The sequence below is a fragment of the Lichenostomus cassidix genome, chromosome 2 (assembly GCF_008360975.1).
Source record: "Lichenostomus cassidix isolate B80296 chromosome 2, HeHo_3.0, whole genome shotgun sequence".
In the NCBI taxonomy this organism is placed as follows: Eukaryota; Metazoa; Chordata; class Aves; order Passeriformes; family Meliphagidae; genus Lichenostomus; species Lichenostomus cassidix.
Window position 1 is genome coordinate 26,838,377 of NC_139482.1, and position 17,823 is coordinate 26,856,199.

At 37.5% G+C, this 17,823-nt stretch overlaps 1 protein-coding gene across 1 annotated transcript in view; it reads left to right on the forward strand.

Moving 5' to 3' along the window:
- The window catches only part of PHF14 (PHD finger protein 14), a 180,964-nt gene extending 173,098 nt beyond the window's left edge, over window positions 1-7,866 (forward strand). The window contains exon 21 of the mRNA XM_085049823.1: window positions 7,046-7,866. Coding sequence (XP_084905949.1) covers window positions 7,046-7,120 — 75 coding nt within the window. The 3' untranslated portion in view covers window positions 7,121-7,866. The remainder of the gene's footprint in view (window positions 1-7,045) is intronic.
- The last annotated feature ends 9,957 nt before the right edge of the window (window positions 7,867-17,823 follow it).

Sequence of the window (17,823 nt, forward strand, 5' to 3'; positions counted from 1 at the left end):
AGAAATAGAGCTATTAATTCCTTATTGCTGGCCCGAGCATCTTTTGTTCTCATGTAGCTTTTGTAATGGGAAGCTATATTATTTCCTAGTATAAAGAATACAGACAGGAATAAGGTTTGCTTCTTATAATTTAGTAAATGTACAGTGTAAATATGGTGAAAGTCTAACCATAAATATTTAAAATTATCTTCATTATAATATGCATTTCTAGGCTATGAAATATTATTCTGTAGTAGTATTACGAGTGTATATGAAGTGGAACTTTGTGTTTTATAATTATAATTCATAAAAATAATTATTATATTGCTACATAAGTAGAAAATGCTGTTGAGGTTTCCATATGTGTGTTTGTATATGCACAGATGTAATTACTATGACTGAAGGACAAATTTGCCTTAGGAATGATCTTATTCAGGACCATGTCAGATTTGAAAACTAGTGTGCCCTCTCACACTGGACTGGAAATTAAGGAGGCTTGTCCCAGATGGACACAGTACAATCCCATTTAGGCTACTTTTCATCCTCTCCTTAGTTGATGTTACAGGTTTGTGATATCTAAGCATTTATAGGTGCAGTAGAACATTCATAAACCTGAACCTTTAGAGACTCAAATTCTTAAAGAGGAAACATTTTCCTCTCCTTTCTTCAAGGAGAACCAGCTGAACTTGTAAAACAATGGTTGGGTTTCAAGCACCACCTGCCCTGAAGAGGATCCCAACTGTAGTGGCAGTCAGCCAAAGGGACCACTCAGTGGAATGGTTGCCTCCTAAAAAGGAGAGGAACAGATGGAAGATTTGAAATCTGGCATGAAATTCCACTTCTGTACTAAGCGTTAAATGAAATTTGACTGCAAGGGCTCTTGCGATGGTACATTTATCTGTATAATCAGAATTAGAAACAAGGAAACAGAAAATACAGAACACTGACAAACATTTCAAAAAGACTTTAAAGTTCTTGTAGCAGTGTGAGTTAAAGGAAAGAGTTTGTGATAAACATGCAGCTGCTTGCAGCTTCTTAAAGAGGAGGTTTAGCGTGGAAGTAGTTCTGCTGGTCTTGCATTGCCACCTAGAGCTCAGCAGCATGTACTGCTTGGTCAGGAAACACTCCAGCGTTGCTCTTTTCACTGAACAAAGTGGGCTGGAGAGCTGCTTCCAGTTAATTGATGTCGTGTTTGCTTACACTGTGGTAGTTAGTCCCTTCATAGCCTCCATTTGATAGTGTACCAGATCAGCAGAGATTTCGCTGTAGGGCTTTGGTGGGCTTTGACAGTAAGAATTAATGGAGATGCACATTAAAAGGTACGACTGTCAGATACCCAGTGGTCCCAGAGGGGGCATTTTCTTGATGGCTGCTTTAGAATACTTCATGAAGCAAATGTCAAACTTGTCAAGGCTGTCACTATGAAAATGATCCATGTAGCAAGGGTCTCCTTTTCTTGGGAAACAAACAGCTGCCTTATCACTGCAGAGCTGTGGTGTCAGAAAACTGTCATCTATCACAAGAAATTTATATTTGCTTCTAATATCCATTGGTAAAGAACTGTTCCATTTGTACTCTTGGTTTTTTGCACCACTCTTTATTATAAGGGTTGTCAGTAATATATTTGAGGAAGATAGCATAGGCTTTGGAATTAAAATAAGTTTTGAATTTTACTGCTGGATGCTTTACATGTGGCTGTTTAACAGAGAGACTATCTTAGCTCCCAGTTTTTCTCTGACACTCATTTTCCTCCAAATTTGGCCTGTGACTTTGGATGCTAGACCTTCACACACACAAACAAAACCTCTAATATTTAATAAATTCCGTTTTTTCCTGATAGACTTTTAAGAGTATTAAAAGTATTTTTACCTGCTCCCAACTGTTGTTTTCCTAGCTAGAATTTTTGAGGTAAGAGATGAAATGCCAGCTGGGTATCTTTAATACCTTAGTCTGTTATTCATATTGCAGGTTTTTGGGTTAAGATACTCTAGAAAGTAGAGGTATCAGAATTTGATCCTGAGTGCTTTTGAGATGGTATTTATAGATTAAGTAATAGCAGAGACAACCCTTTAGTCATTCCTCATTATAGCAGGGCATTTTTGTGTTTTGCATACTTTCTTCTTATTCAGATGATCCTTTACGTCGTCCTGTAATATATAGCTGTTTATTAAGTTTAGAATATCAGTTACAGTTGGAAAAATACACAACATCGTAATGCAACTCTAGATATTACAGGTGTGGTGCAATGAGCAAAACTGGGAATTGATGCATTTCCTAGCACAGTTAATTAGTGTGTGATCTGTTCTATATGCAGAAGAATTCCAGATTTCCTGTGGAGTTAAGAATTGTCTAATTCACTCTCATTTTCCAGATTTTATTTCATTAACTAATGGAGAAAAAAGAAATTTTTAGACATTTTGAATGAAATTGGTTGGAGGAGGCAAAAAAGAGAAAGGGAAACTCAAACACCTATTTCTAGGCTTTTTTCTTCTTGTCTCATTCCAAAATTTTTCTACAGGGGGATATTCTGGAATAATTATTACAAAATTAACTTTCCATGTTAGACCCATTATTCTTCAGTCAGAGAATAATGGGGTTGACCTTCAACATGCTTTCAAAGGGGATGAAATTATATCACAGTCTTTCTCAACTGTCAGCTCAAAATTTTAGAAGTGGAATCTTAAAAAGTCAGACTCTTACCTTTAGTTTTTGTCACCTAAAGATATCTAAATATTGAAGTGTTCTCATTAACTTCAGCAAAGCTATTGAATGTTCAGTACTTCAATAAATCACAATACCTAATTATGTGGCAGATTCTACGGTCTTGGTTCTAAATTCTTGGCCCCATTCTGTTGCTGTCACCCTTAAGTGCTCAGCTATCAAGTATGGACTGAGCAGAGCAAAGGCAGAGATTTCCATAGGACATTTGAAAACCATAGAGCACCCAAAAGGCCCTTTAATCCAGTTCCTTGTTTCCGTCAGAGAAAAGGTGGGATGGCAGGGCAAAGGATGTAGGAAACCTGATGTGGAAGGTCCATCTCTCCATCAGTGTCATCAGGATGCAGAGGAGATATCCAGTCACCAGTGGCTTAAGGAGCTCCTGACCTGGCATTTCAGTTCAGTGTTGGCTTTAGCAGCATTTTTTAATGCTCTTTGTACTTTTCCTTATCACTGTTGGTTTTGTAAATTTGTAACAACATCAATTCCAGATTAGTAAAGTTAGTTCATTTCAAAATTAAAGTAATCTTCGGGCCATTAAGTGACTTTTTCAGTAGGAGTAGTCCAGTCTTGAGGCATTTGCCTCCCTTGGCTACTCCTACAAGTCACCAGATCCGTGCTGAGGTATCTTTTAGGTCAGTGTATTCACTATATAATATTTGAGTCTACAATTGCCTGTAGTCAGAAGAGATACTGAGACAAGTTTCATTTTTGACATACAATGGCAAGAACTACTTTAAAGGTTTGATTTGTGACATTTGCTAGGAAAAGCTACTTTGATGTTAGGATCTTTAGAACAGAAGGCCCTAGATGTTAGAGTCATAGGTGGCTGGGAGAAAAATAAATAATAATATAAAAAACAAATGTGAGGTATTAATAAAAATATCTTGAACTGAACTTCTGTGGACAGAAGCCAGAATTCAGTATTTTATCTGCTGGTAATAGAAAATTTGCACACTGCTATCATGGACTGGATTTTAACAGGTAACATGAAAATAAAAGGTTTTCCTTCGCTATTCATCAGGATTAAAAGCATTATAATGATAATGATAGGTGGTAATTACTAAAACAAATATATTAAATATATTTAATCTGCAGCCTGTTCCGCATAATTTCATGATAATTAGGCCATATAGGCTATGTAGCTGAAAATTCAAACATTATTAATGATATTAGAAACTCCATTTCAGTATTCCATGTGCAATCATCGGGCTGCCTCTTGGGCTACTAAAAAAAAAAGATAAAGCATTATATAGAAATTTTGCATTGTCAGCAAGCTGAAATAATAGTGAATCTTCACATCTTGTAGTATGGTTAATATGTGCTCTAAATTGCCAGTTCAGATCTTCCCCAAGCATACTGGCAGTGATAGAACACTTCTTATAATTTATAGAGGTTCATGTCCCAAATTTTTCTGGCACTGCCATTCTGAGGCCTCTGCTGTCACTTCGTTTCTGGCAGAAAGCTGCATGAGCTGCCAAAAATGGTGGTTCATACTTTTCAGTGTTCCCCGAAAATCCTTTCTGCCATCTTCTTGAGCTGGCACTGTTGTTCATGTGGCAGAGCACAGGCCAGGGAACTGATCTGGCTCAAGGCATGTCTGGCAAAGAAAAGGTTTGCCTGCTAATTCATACTGTGAGAAAAGATCAAACATCATTACTCTGAGCTTTGCACAGCAGTTACCTGTGTTAAGAGATACCAAACTTGGATTTCTTTTTCCAAATGAGGTGTGAGTTTCTGTTCTTGGAAAACAGAGATGGAGTAAAAGCCCTTGAACAAAATTAAGATGTTCTGTGTGGAGCACCGTTTAATGCAATGCTAGGCAGAAAGTTTTGTGCATAAAAGTGGAAAAAAACCCCAATAAAAAAAAATTCAGTCAGGCATCTGGATGACTTGTGCATGGGAATCTGCCCACCCAAGTCAAATTTGTACTCTGCTGGTAAATTTTACCTGTTTGAATATGTTTTACTTGGTTGAAGCAACAGGAGATCAACAAAGGAAGGAGTATTAGTTCTGCAAAATATCCCGAAGTGGATGCTTCCATCTCGAGTATTCAATCCAAGCAAATCCTGGTGCTGCTATCACCAACGGCCATCATTTCTGCATCTCAGAACACACTGATCACTGCAGCTGCTGCTGTAAGCCAGGAAATCTGCCAGACTGCAAGCATGACCTTTTGAGCACAGAATTAAAACATTTCAAGTTTACACAAAGCCAAATCCTGTAAAAAAACCTCTTTCACTGGATAAAAACTTTTTTGTCATTAAAACTTAGGCTCAGGAAGCTGGTGTTCAGTGTTGAACCTAATGTGCCTTCACCCTCTTGTGAAGGTGTGGCCCTGTTCTCTCGGAAATTTCTGCATGCTTCATCTATTAGGAGAGGGAGCCTTAAGCAATATGTCAAGAGTTCTGGGTAAAGAAGGGTAGTACAGGTGGATTAGTTGGCATTGAGGTCATTTGGGATACAACTTCCATAGGCAGGGACCTTCAGAAACATGCAGATTTGCTGTTCTTTTATTAACATGTTCTTTGTTAAATAACCTGGCTGTTTTTCTAAAGTAGCCAAAAGTTTCTGTGTGTGTTTTTTTTATTCCACAATATTCTTTTGTCACCGGTAAGCAGTAATCTTGGCAACACCTCACTCCTTTGTTGTTTCCAATTCTGCCCTGTGTTTGTTTTCATTTGAAGTTTGAGCTCTCTGTGTATACTATACATTGCACTCTCTTTAATATATTTTACACTTCTAATTTCAATGAATCTGCAGTCTTTGATTTCACACACATGCACAGACATGTTTTCTCACTCAAATGAAAAGAGCCACAGGGAGCACTACATGTTTTAAAGGTAATTGAAGAAATGACAGTCAAAAAAACAAAAGAAAAAAGGCTTTTAGTGGTCAGTCAAGGAAATATTTCTCAGTGCCTAGGCTGCCCCCAGAAGGGGAAGGATGCAGAGGCATAATGGCTTGGAGTATCTGCTACTTTAGAACAACCAGCTTTTCCCTTTCATTATAGTTCGGTGTAACATATTGCAACATCACATTTTAAAATGAGATTTTCTACTGCTGTTCTATTTTGTCCTGCCCATGTAATCTTGCTATATATTTTCTACCTCTAAATATTGTAGTTATCCTTACAAAACATGCTTTAATGGTTGAAAGAAGGACTAGGATGCAAAAGGATAAAGTTATTTTCCTACAAAAATGAAAGTATTCTTTTCATTTAGGAAAATACACCTTAGGTTTCTGAGTCCCACCTAAATGCCCCCAGCATTTCCTTTCTCTCAGCTGTTGGCTTGTGATGAGTAGTGTTACAGCAGCCATGATGCTTCTTCATTCCCAAATCTCTGTTCATTTATTTTTGTGTTATTGGAATGTGGAAGATTCTCTGTAAATTGAATTAAAATGCAGACAGGAAAACTGGCCATACTTTGAAATTGTGATAAGGACTGTTCATGGTGGGATAGGCTGCAAGTTGCCTTATAAAACAGTTTTCTCACTCTTCCATAATTTATACTTTAGAGGTCACGATTTTGTACTGGGCACAAAATAGTATCCATTCCTATGGAAACAGGCGTTGTGATGTCACTTCATTTTTTCAGTGAGATCCAGAGGAACCCATAGTGAATTATGAGCCCTACTCTTGGAGCTGAAGCTGTAGAATATTGTAAGCATGCTGCTGCCTGACATGCTCATGTTTCCTATTTTAGACCTGACTGATCTTCAGATAACATATGGTGGTACAAGTAATTGGAAAATTGGCAGACCTGTCAAGAAAATATGCTAGATGGGACAAAAATACGATGCTGCAGCACATAAAATGTCTCTGAAGTTAAATTTATTGTCTTTTATCAAATGGTGAAGTAAACGTATCTGGTCTCAAAAAAATGAAACATTTTTCAATGGCAGATGCTTTTCAAAAGTAATTTTTAGTACAATGATGAAAGTTCTTGCATTCAAAAGTAATTTAGTGGAAACCTCTGGTCAAGAACAAAGGAAAGGTGTGTAATATTGTCTGCTGTAGGCATTCGAATATCTTGTTATCTCTGTGGTTTAATAATTTCTTTATGCAACCATCTGGTGAAATGGTCAGTAAAATATTTACTCATTAAATTATTTTTCTGCTATAAATGTAGGCAATTAGACTTCTTTAAATTTCTTACCATTTTTATTTCAACCCTTGAGCAAAACCAGTCACTTGAATAAATGACTTTTTTTGCTTATTTTTATGCTTATTGGTCAGGCGAAAGATGGCAAAAGGCTGCACAGAATTCCATACATTTGCATAAGCAGAAAAAGTGTACTTCTTCAATAAGTGGATTAATGTTCAGGTTTTCGTTTTCTTTTACAGGAAGATGAAAATGAAGCTGAAGCAGAAAATCCATCTCAGGAGCTGAATTTGGAGCAGAAAAAATCAAAAAAATAGGAGATTGCTGTCTTGTTTGAAATATTTGCAAGTTGTGTAACAGTGGTTATAGTTTCTCATTGTAAAATTAACAAAAAAGTTCTCAATAAAGTCATTGAAAATTAAATTCATGGTGCACTGGGGAATTAATTAAGTAGCTCCTGGTGATATTCTTGATTACATTAAAAGCTGAATTATCAGAACTGAGTACCATACCAGTCAAATTCTGAAAGCTTTTTGAATATGTTATGGAAAATTGATGGGTTATTCATCACTAATAGCATTTACTAAGCAAATAGGGCAATTTTATGTTTTACTCTGCAAAGCAGTGTTATCCTTAAAGGATAGTTATAAGTCAGACATATTTTGGTATTTCTGAGCAAGAGCTTTGATTCTTAAAAGTTAGATAATTATGTTCTGCTAAAGGAGTTCTGAAATTTCTTCTGATCGGTGATTAAAATAAATGTTTTTGAAGAGTAAGTAGAGGCAAGGATTTTTTGGTATGTAAAGTACATTTTCAGGAGTAATTAGTTTTGCATTTGTATTGTGATTTTTAATTGGGTTCTTGTTGCATTATACTTTCCTTTATGTAAACCTTTTCCATCTTCATGTGATCATTGTCTTTTAATGAATGTCAAGCTTTTGTCTTGATTAGGCCATCTTTCTCAGGTCTAATTCCCTTATGCCAATCTTTCCATTCTAAAAAAATAAAATAAATTCTTTCTGTGTCACTAGACCTTCAAGTGAGTAATAAATATCTAAAATAACTTTTCTTCCTATAGTCCTAATTTTGTTTTCCAGTTTATCTCTGCTTTTTAGCCTGTACAGGTCAGTAAATGGGAAAGTACAAGAAACTCAGAGGTAGATTTATAGCCTGATAGCTTCACAGATTGCAATGAAGAAACAAAAAATCGCACTGATTCTCTCTTAGGTTTCAAACAACACTCACTGAAGTCCCTTCAGTGAAGTTTATCTTGCTCTAGAGAAATTAATTGTCTTCATATGAAAAAGTTCACTTTTTTCCTGCTCTTCTACACTTTTACTGTTACATTTTGCATTGAGTGTTAAATCAGATTGTAAATAGTATGCACCCTCAATTTTATCCTCTGTGAGTAAATTGTATTTTCAGATATTTTAAAAACAACATGCCTGTGCTTACACAGTATATTTTATAAATTCTTTTCTGGTTCATGAGGTTCAAATGTGTGTAGCTCATGGACAAATTTCAATCACAATTACTCTACAGGAGTTTAATAACACTGGATCTCATTTTAATGAATGCAGCTATCATGTAAATTAACATATAAAATAAATTCAGCATTGGTCCGTTTGGTGCAGATCAACCACTGTAACCATCTCAGAGAGGAGGGGGAATGTGATTTTCTCTTCACTGCAGTGGAAGAGACAGATTTAGGAAAGACAGAAGCAGAGTTTTGCCATCCAGGACCTTTGGGACTATTTTCTGTGCAGTGACATGAAGATCACAGGGTGGGTGAAAACTAAGGGAATGCTTTTCATTTTTTCAGTCTAACCCAGAAAATCATAATTCTCAGAGCTTAGTTCTCAACAGGGTCTGAAGAAGGGGCAGGGTGTCCAATCGAACAGGCTGAAAGGCTTCTGAATTTTGAAGGACAGAACTAGTAACTTATGAAAAAAAAGGTAAGAGAATGAAATTTTACATGGCGTTTACACAAGGGAAGCATAATGACAGGAGTTACTGACTGGGGTGAATTGGTCTGGACATGCCTTGGCCTTTCAGCCTTCACTTGATGTGCTTCATGTTTGGGTTTATCCTGTCTAAAATGAACAGTTAGGGCCTCAGTTGTACAAAATATTTATATCTTTATATAATCTTATTTCCCTTCAGTCCATGGCAGAACATTTGTCCTTTTGCTGTGAGTCTTAAGCTCTGTGACAACCCAGGATTGTACAGGTGTGTGAGAAGAGAAGGGTGGTTATTTGGTGCTCAGGTTTTGTGTGAAAATGCATTACTTGGCTCTTGAACACTTGAGTGAGAAAAATAGTTCAGACATTGAAAGATACCATTTGCTTCCATTTGATGCCTAACTCTGATGAGGTTTAGAGGAGCATTTCCTAATCTTTCCTGAGTTCTTAAAAAATTTAAAGGGAACATATGGTTACATAAGCCATCATTTTAGCTAACTCCATCACCAAAAGTCTACAGTCAGTGTAGTTAGCCTGTCCCTTGGTTACGTTATTTACCTCAAAAGTCAAACATGGGAATTTAGACATTTTCACTGAAAAATAATAACCAGTACTTTTACCATAGTCAGCTGTGGGATGGAGAGTGAGGCAAATGTGGCTGAATTGAAATGCAGTCCTAACTTCATACCTTCCAGAAAAAGGTAGGAGATCGATTTTAATCACTTGTTTGTAGACAATTTACTTAATAGAAGGATAGGGGTGTTTAACTGACAAAGATCAAATTGATCAGATGAAGACTATACCAGGTAGGTGACTTTATTTCCTTTCTTTTGAATCTGTTCTAGTTCAAATTTTCAGCTGAACTGACTTCCTGTGTATTTTTGAGTTTTCAAACAACCAGTATGAATTACATTTTCATCATATATGTTTTTTGACAGTGTCCAGAGGTTCTTTTGATAAAATGCACTAGGTGAAGCAGATGGCTGCACACTGCTACATGGCTTTGACATGATGCTTTTGAGTGTTACTCTTCAGCAGAGCTGACGTGTAAACCTGATGCAGAATATTGTGACTTTTGTTAAAGGTGTGTTCTTGCTGCAGTCAAATACAATACAGCTTGGATACTGAAAACATCCTAGCTCATTCAGAACGAAGTTCAAAGCCTATCTGAATAAGCTCAAAGCCCAATTTAGAGATGGGAAGACAAAAAGTTGGTACACTTTTAATTCAGCTGATTGCAGTCACTTCTGTGGAGAAGTGTACTCTTTGTATACAAATACACACAGACACCCCTCTGTACACGTGCCCAAGCAGCCAGTTATAATGTGCTTTTTATTTCTATTTCCCACTATTCTGTTATTTAATACTAAGAGTCACATGCTGATCTGAAACTGAGCTGATCTCTACATGGAGAACAGCTTATTTCCCACTGCATCCCTCTCATGCATGACAGTGATGATGATTCCCAGTTGGGAATTGCAGTTTTCTGGATTGCATTAGTGATAGCTATTTTAGGGTGGCTTAGGGGATAATTATGTTTTCTGTGCTGGAGGAGAAACTGTCATTTTCCTCATATTAAAGCAAATTCACTGCTTTTGTGCAGTTAATGATGGATTACTGTTGGTTTTTGTACTCAGTCCTCCATGTTTACTCTTTTCCCTCCTGTGGAATAGTGGGCTTTGGAGAATTTTTTGGACTCCAACACTCTTTTCTATTACAGACAATCACTTTGTACTCAGAGAAAAGCAAATTTCTCTATTACTATAATTTTTGTTCGTAGAAAATAATGTCTGACTTTTCCACTCCCTTGTAGGGGTACCAACAATTTGACGTGTGGAAGTTCTTGTCAATCACTCAGTAATACTTCTGGTTTATGAGAGTGTGGCTTGTGTTGTAGATACATGTGCAATAGGTTGTTATTAAATGAATCTCCTTAGTATATTATCTAATTGTTGTTTTGCAAGGATTCTTACTATGAATGCTACATTCCTACATTAAAGATAGGGCTCCAAATCATTGGCATGAGCTAAAAAATATCAAAGCTTCTTTTGACACAGATGCTGTTACTTTCCTGTTTGTTGCTCCACTGGCATTGAAATTGTTGGATCTAAAATCATGTGCAGTCATACGGATTCTGGACAAAAGCAAATATATATTGGTATTTTATTTCCAGTGTATATGTAACTTTATGACTGAATGAGTGTCCACAGTATTTTGTCTTTTTCTTAATGATACATTGAAATGTATTGCTACATTGAACATTTGGTGCTCATTTAGAGTTTTTCTCCTGAACAGCACAAATCGTAGTGCATTATGTGCACAAAGTGTCACATACAGGGGCTAATCCTAATACAATATTCATTTTCTGCTCATTGGAAAGCATTTCTATACCTGTAAATTAAGAAAACTATTTAACATGATTATTGCCTCTCAGGAGCTTCAATATTTGCACAGTAGGAATTTTTGAAGGGAGAAAACCATACTGACAGAGCAGTATCTCACTTCAGTGCTTCTTCCTTATTGCAGTCCCATAAGCCTCGTAGTTGGTTGCTCTGCATCATGCTACAGAAACTAACTCTCCCTGACATTAGGCTGGATGGGTTTTACCCTGGTTTTGCTCTGAAAAGTGAAGATTGATTAGAAACTGACTCTATTTCACATGACCTAATGAAAACAATTTTTACAATGAGCAAACGACTTCTAGCACCTATCTAAAGCTGTAGAGTGAAATCATAGCAGGTAATAAATGTTTCCCCACCGTGAATTCAGTGTGGATTCTGCAGTGATGTTATCTCGGGAAGGAAGAGAAATGCTGAAGGCAACAGCATGAAAATGCATGCAGCTATGGCATAATTCTGATTTGTTTGGAAGAACTATTAATTTCCTTGTTACAAAGCCAAGTAAGAGCAACCCTTTAAAACTGTTGAACCATGAAAGCCATTTCCTTAAGGGTTTTAAATTTGGGAACAGAGTCATGAAATTTATAGCTTTGATGAGATATTCTTTGCCTGCAGTCAGAATGAGAGTCAGATCATTGGTTTCCCAGCATGACACCTATGTATTCTTGTGTGCACTAGATATCATTAGGCTCATAATAACACAGCTATCATCACATTAACGTCTGAAAGGTTCAGTTTTGATGCTTGGTTTAAGTCTCATTTATACCTACAGCATACAAAACAGCTGAATAAAATCAAAAGCTATATCTTACCTATATTGTGCTACTGTTATGCACTTTAACCAAAAATACAGTAATTTTATGCCTGATCAAATTTTTATTTTATTTTTCTTGCCAAGTCATGTTGTTTTGAAAGAGCTGCAGTGATGAACTAATAGCATGCCATGAATGCAGTAGCAGATAATGATACAGTGAGACCACTTTTTTTCTGGTTCTTGCCTGTAAGGACAGTAGGGAGCATCATGTACATATTGGCCTAATAATTGTAATTTTCAGTACAGTATTGAAAATTTATGTACTATGTCTGCCATCTTATGGTAGAAGAGAAGTGTGTCAGAACAAGCTGATAGCACCTCATTTCTTGTATTCTTGCAGGTAAACCAGTGCAGACTGTCATGTTCTAGCAAGGCACCAGCAGTTGGAAGTCACACAAAGAAGGAAATACAGCTGAAAACAATTTGGGTTTTCACTACTCTGCTACATATTCTGCGAGTTTCTATTGAAAAAATAAAGTATATCACTTTACAGCATGAAGTTGTGCAGGTTTTACAGTGAATATCTTGCCATTTATATCAAATGAAATTTGCAGAGTGAGATACCAAGAGAAATCAGCTTTTATTCTGCCCTGTGACTGAACAGTAGGAAGAGTTTGGGAGAAACTTGTTTACTCTCATAATGGAGAGAAGGAGTCTAAAGCACCAATATAGCAAGTCCAATAAGTTGTGGCTTACAGGCAAATTACTATTTTGATCTGAAAAGTTTTCTCCAGATCAGTGTCAGAGCTTTCATTTCTGTTCGTAGAAGGGATACCTGTGGGACTTCTGGCAAGAAATAGTCTGCAAGTTTGGGCTGTAACATTCATTGAGTCAAAAGCAGCCAATTCCAGTGATTTGGAAAGAGAAAAATTACAAAGACAACTTGAATCATCAGAGTTTCTGAAGGCTTCATGAGACAATATTCTGCAAGAGCTTAAAACCCTTATGGAATAAGAAACACTAATTAGCAACTGAGGAGATGGGATTTGTAAGAGTATAATAATAATGTTACCCACAAGAAACACTTTAGGATGTTTTCAATTTAATTGTTGAAATGGAATTTCTTAGTATTTATTTTAAGGGTCACTGTTTCAGTCACCAATATCTGAATATTATTGACTCAAAATCCAGACTTTTTTTTTAACAACTTGCTATGAAATATGTGTTATGAAATAACCTTTTTTCTTAAATATTTTAAGGATCAGTTGAATTTTTTATAACTTCATACATCAAATTCTTTCAAATATTGAACCAGCTGCAGTATTATGAAATGTTTTGTCCCTGGAAAGGAATGCAATATTCATTCTTAGTTACAAACATAATGTCAAGTACTTAGGTGGAAAATGTTTTTTTCGGCCCTCATTTGTTCCATACAAGTATTGTGACCCTTTTTTGAATCCAAGCATAGTGTAGATAATACATGGCATTGCTAAACCCACCCATTAACCTGCACTGGTCATGTTATGGAATTGTCTTTAATTGCTAAGTAGCTTGCCTGTGTGAAATCACACCATTGATTCCCATTTTTAGGATTTGGAGTCAAAACAAAACAGACTACCTTTTCTTCCTTGTAGATAAAACCTTTTTAAACCAGCCACAGGAATTGTCACCTTTCAGAGATGGGAACCAGCAGGATAAGGCTGCTGCCAGCAGTATGGGGCAGCAGCACAGAGAAAAGACTCTTACTCCCCAAAACTTTGTTTTCATTACAGAAGACAAGAGCCTGAAAAGCCAGGCTGAAGAAGAGATATGGCTTGGATAATGTTCTTTTAGCACATCCCTGCATGTCCTTCTGTATCTTTTTGTCCTTTGTTAAGAGAGGAAGAAATACAAGATTGCATTGCTGAATGCTTAAGTTATTTAGTAGGCACTGTGTTGGGTTTGCATGGCCAAGCTTTGGTGGTGGGGGGGCTACAGGGGTGGCTTCTGTGAGAAGCTGCCAGAAGCTTCTTCTATGTCTGACAGAGCCAATCCCTGGCATCTCCAAAGATGGATGTGCCACTGGTCAAGGCTAAGCCAATTAGAAATGGTGGTAATGCCTCTTTGATAACGCATTTAAGTAAAAAAAAATTGTTGCACAATTGTAATTGCGGCAAGAGAAGAGCAGGGTGAGAATCTGTGAGAGGAGCAGATATGCTGACATGAAGAGCAGTGGAGAAGGAGGGACAGGAGGTGCTCCAGGCACCAGATATGGGATTCTCTTGCAGCCATGGTGAGGCAGCTGTGCCCCACAGCCCATGGAGGATCACAGGGATGCAGAGAGCCACCCACAGCCATTGGAGGAGTCCCAGGCTGGAGAAAGTGGATGCTTGAGAGGAGGCTGTGAACCTGAAGGAGACCCGTGGAGAGAGGAGCCCATGCTGGAGCAGCTGGTCCTTCAAGGACTGCACACCATGGAAGAGTGACCCACACTGCAGCAGTGCAGAGAGCTGTTGCTCATGGGATGGACTCACATTGAAAAGTTTATGGAGAACTGTCCTCCATGGGACAGACCCCACAGTGCAGTAGGGGAACAACTCTCCCTAAGCATCAGGATGAAGCTACAGGTCATGAGCTAACCATAACCCCTATTCCCTGTGTCCCTGTGCCTCTGGGACAGGAGGTAGAGCTGGGAAGGAGGGGAAGGTGGGGTGAAGGTGTTTTTAAGATTTCATTTTACTTCTCATTATCCTGCTCTGATTTTGTTAGTAATACATCAAATTATTATATCTAATTCTAGCCTGTTTTCCCCAGGATGGTATTTGATGAGTGATCTCTCCCAATCCTTAACTCATGAACTCTTTGTTACGTTTTCTCTCCCCTGTCCATGGCAGTGATAGACAGGCTTTGGTGGGAGCCTGACATCCATCCAGGGTCGACCTGCAGCAGCCATGCTGGAGCACAAATGATAGACCTCCTCTTAGTAAATACTGTCCTTGGGTCCAAGCAGTTACAAAAGTTCGTCTGAACATCTCATCCCCCCAGGAGGCAGCATGCAAACATTGCTTTGCTTGTTGCTACACACAGTAATTGATGCACACTTTTATTGCCTTTTGAAAAGCCATGGGGATGTAAAGAAAGATTCTTAGAATAATTTTTAAATTTTTTTTTAGGTTATCCCCACCCAGTTATTCATAATGAAGAGACTTGCAGAGACAGACTGAATCTGTGAAGTAATGTCAGCACCATCTGTATGCAGGCACTGTTGCCTTGCAGGTATTTTCTGAGAGTGGACTGGGCTGGTCTTCAATAGCTTTGCTCTTCTCAGCACCAGGAGCATCTTACTGGGTGGCTGTGGGCAATAACTCCTCTTAGATCTGCCGGAGTAGTGTCCCACACTGTGGCTCTGTCATGACTGCTACTTTATTCTCCTAAACCAGGGAGTATATGGCATGTAATGCAACCCCCTGACCAGTATGGTAGCTCAGTCCCTCAGCCAGAGTTCAACAATGGTCAGAGCATCACTAAGTGTGAATCACCTTTACCAGGACAGGGCTGATTTGATGGTGAAAGTTTGGTATCATCAGCAGAGAGTTTGGCAGGAGTAGTAGCAGTCCTTGAAACTGAACTATGAGTTTTTCCTTTAATAACTGGCAACTAGGTCTTTAGTCCCACATTTGGTCATCTCATCATTCCATTCTCAAGTTGCTCAGATTTTGCTGCCCACACACAATTAGGAAGTTATGGCTTGTTGATGTGGACATAAAGCCTATTATCTTTCTGCTTTTCTTCAGGGATAGAATTCTGTAAAACATTAGACCCCAAAACTGGCTGAAGCTTAAGTAAAGGTTATGTCTCACTGAAGAAGGAGAAATGCACAAAGCACTCGTTCTTGTTGGTCTCTGCTATCAAGTTAAATACAAATTTTTGAACAGCCACCCTGCTTCTGCCCTGTAGCCTGGGACTGTCCTTTTTGCAAAGATTTCCTCTGGGCACGCTGCCACTGCTGAAGTCATGCAGGCTCACTTGATTTAGGTTCCCTTACTGCAAAAGAGGACAGTTCCAAGTGTTTTCTGGGAGGACAACGAGGCTGAAATAATTTCCTACCTTCTTGCTGTGCAGTGCTTGGTAACCTTCAGAGAGTACCAGAGTTTTACAGTAGGGCAAAACACATTTTCTTTAAGGCATGAGAAAAGGCTGAAGGTATAACCCTTTCAACAAGGAAAATCACTGTTTTCTTGGACTGATTAATTACTAAGTAATTTTTCCAGGGTACACAATCACCTTGTATTCTTGTTTCAGCAGTCAGTCGTGGGTTAGAAGCGTTTTGATTATTTTAAAACTAAATATTTATTAAACACCAATGAAGTGCCTAGTTGCTTACTTACATGCAAATTCATGGGCTACTCCCTTCAGGCACTGTGAATGATAGTTTTTTTCATGGCTACTTGTCATTATTGTGGGAGTGGTTATTAATTACAGTAATAGCTCATCATATACCTGAAGCCCAAATTCCTAGGAACAGTAAAAATGAAAGAATAACTTGGTCTTTATTCCATTCTGAGTTAAAAATTAGTGTCTGTGGAGACTTTGGCTGTAGCCTATGAGATGTTTTCTGGTTAGTTCTGGTTAATTCTTATATGGTTAGTTTTCTTTGTTCAGTGAAAGTACCTTTCAAAGCCTCAAAAATTTCATCATTAGCTCTGATAGTTTTGCACAAAGGAAATTTCACAAACCTGACAGAATTGCATGAACCCTATGGGATTCCAATCAAACAGGGATAACAGTGACCACTTAACCTGGGGAAATTATCAAGATACATAATTTTGGTTTTAGTATTTTGATTGTTAGCACAAAATTGAGTGACATATCAAGGTTTTATACTTGAGTTCACTATTAACCATGCTAATATTTGACATTTTATTTAACATTTTGATGTCTAAGAATCTTAAACCATAGGTAAAATGTGGAAGGCAAAAAATACCCACAACTGCTACCTCCCTATTATTTATTCTAAGTTGAACAGATCTGTAGAGTGTGAATGGCTTACTTTTTGAGCCATCTGTGACTGCAAAGGCAGACAATTGTATCTCAGACATAACATTTTAGAAGTGAAAAAATGAAGTTATTCTCCAATCTACTTTAGATAAGTACACTTTCATTTCTACCACAAATGATAAAAATAGAAGAATAATGGTTGACCTTGTGCATTAAGGGTCTGCCTCTGGTATTGGTAGGAAAATCAGATATACCATTAACATATCAAACATATCTATTTCATTGTATTTGTTAGTCTAGATGTTCAGTTCAGTGGACAGAAGAGTGGTATTTTTAAAATATTCTTTCAAATATTGAAGTACATACCATTCATAAAGTATGTGCCGTGAGAGAATTACAGATCTCTGACACAACTGCAGTTTTGCTATTTTTGAAATCTCACATGAGCAAATCATAAGGAACAAACTTCAAGCACACCAGTAGAAATACCACTGCCCCTCATGATCATGGCCCCTAAAAATGGAACAGTCAATTTGCTGTTTGCCCAAGGTGGGAGTGAAGAGCTAGAGAGTTGCAACAATTAAGTGACAGTTTTGGTATCAGTGCCTTTGAACTTGTAGCACTAGATTTCAAAGCTCTTGATACTTAAAGTTATTTTCTTAGCAGGAGCATGCTGCCATTAGAAATCAAATTATTATAACACTTGTGAATTATATTTCACTTAGAAATTGTTTTTCCTTTGCTTTTCGGAGCACTGTTTTATCTAAGGCACAAGGAAACAAACCATCTTTGTTTGCCTCTTTTAGAATGAATTCTAATTTTACATCACAGCTCTGTCTGGTATATGTATTCCCTAATACCTGATATTCAAGCCTTTTCTGAAGATAATCAGCTGCTTTTCTAACTCTAGATAACAATTAAATATAGTA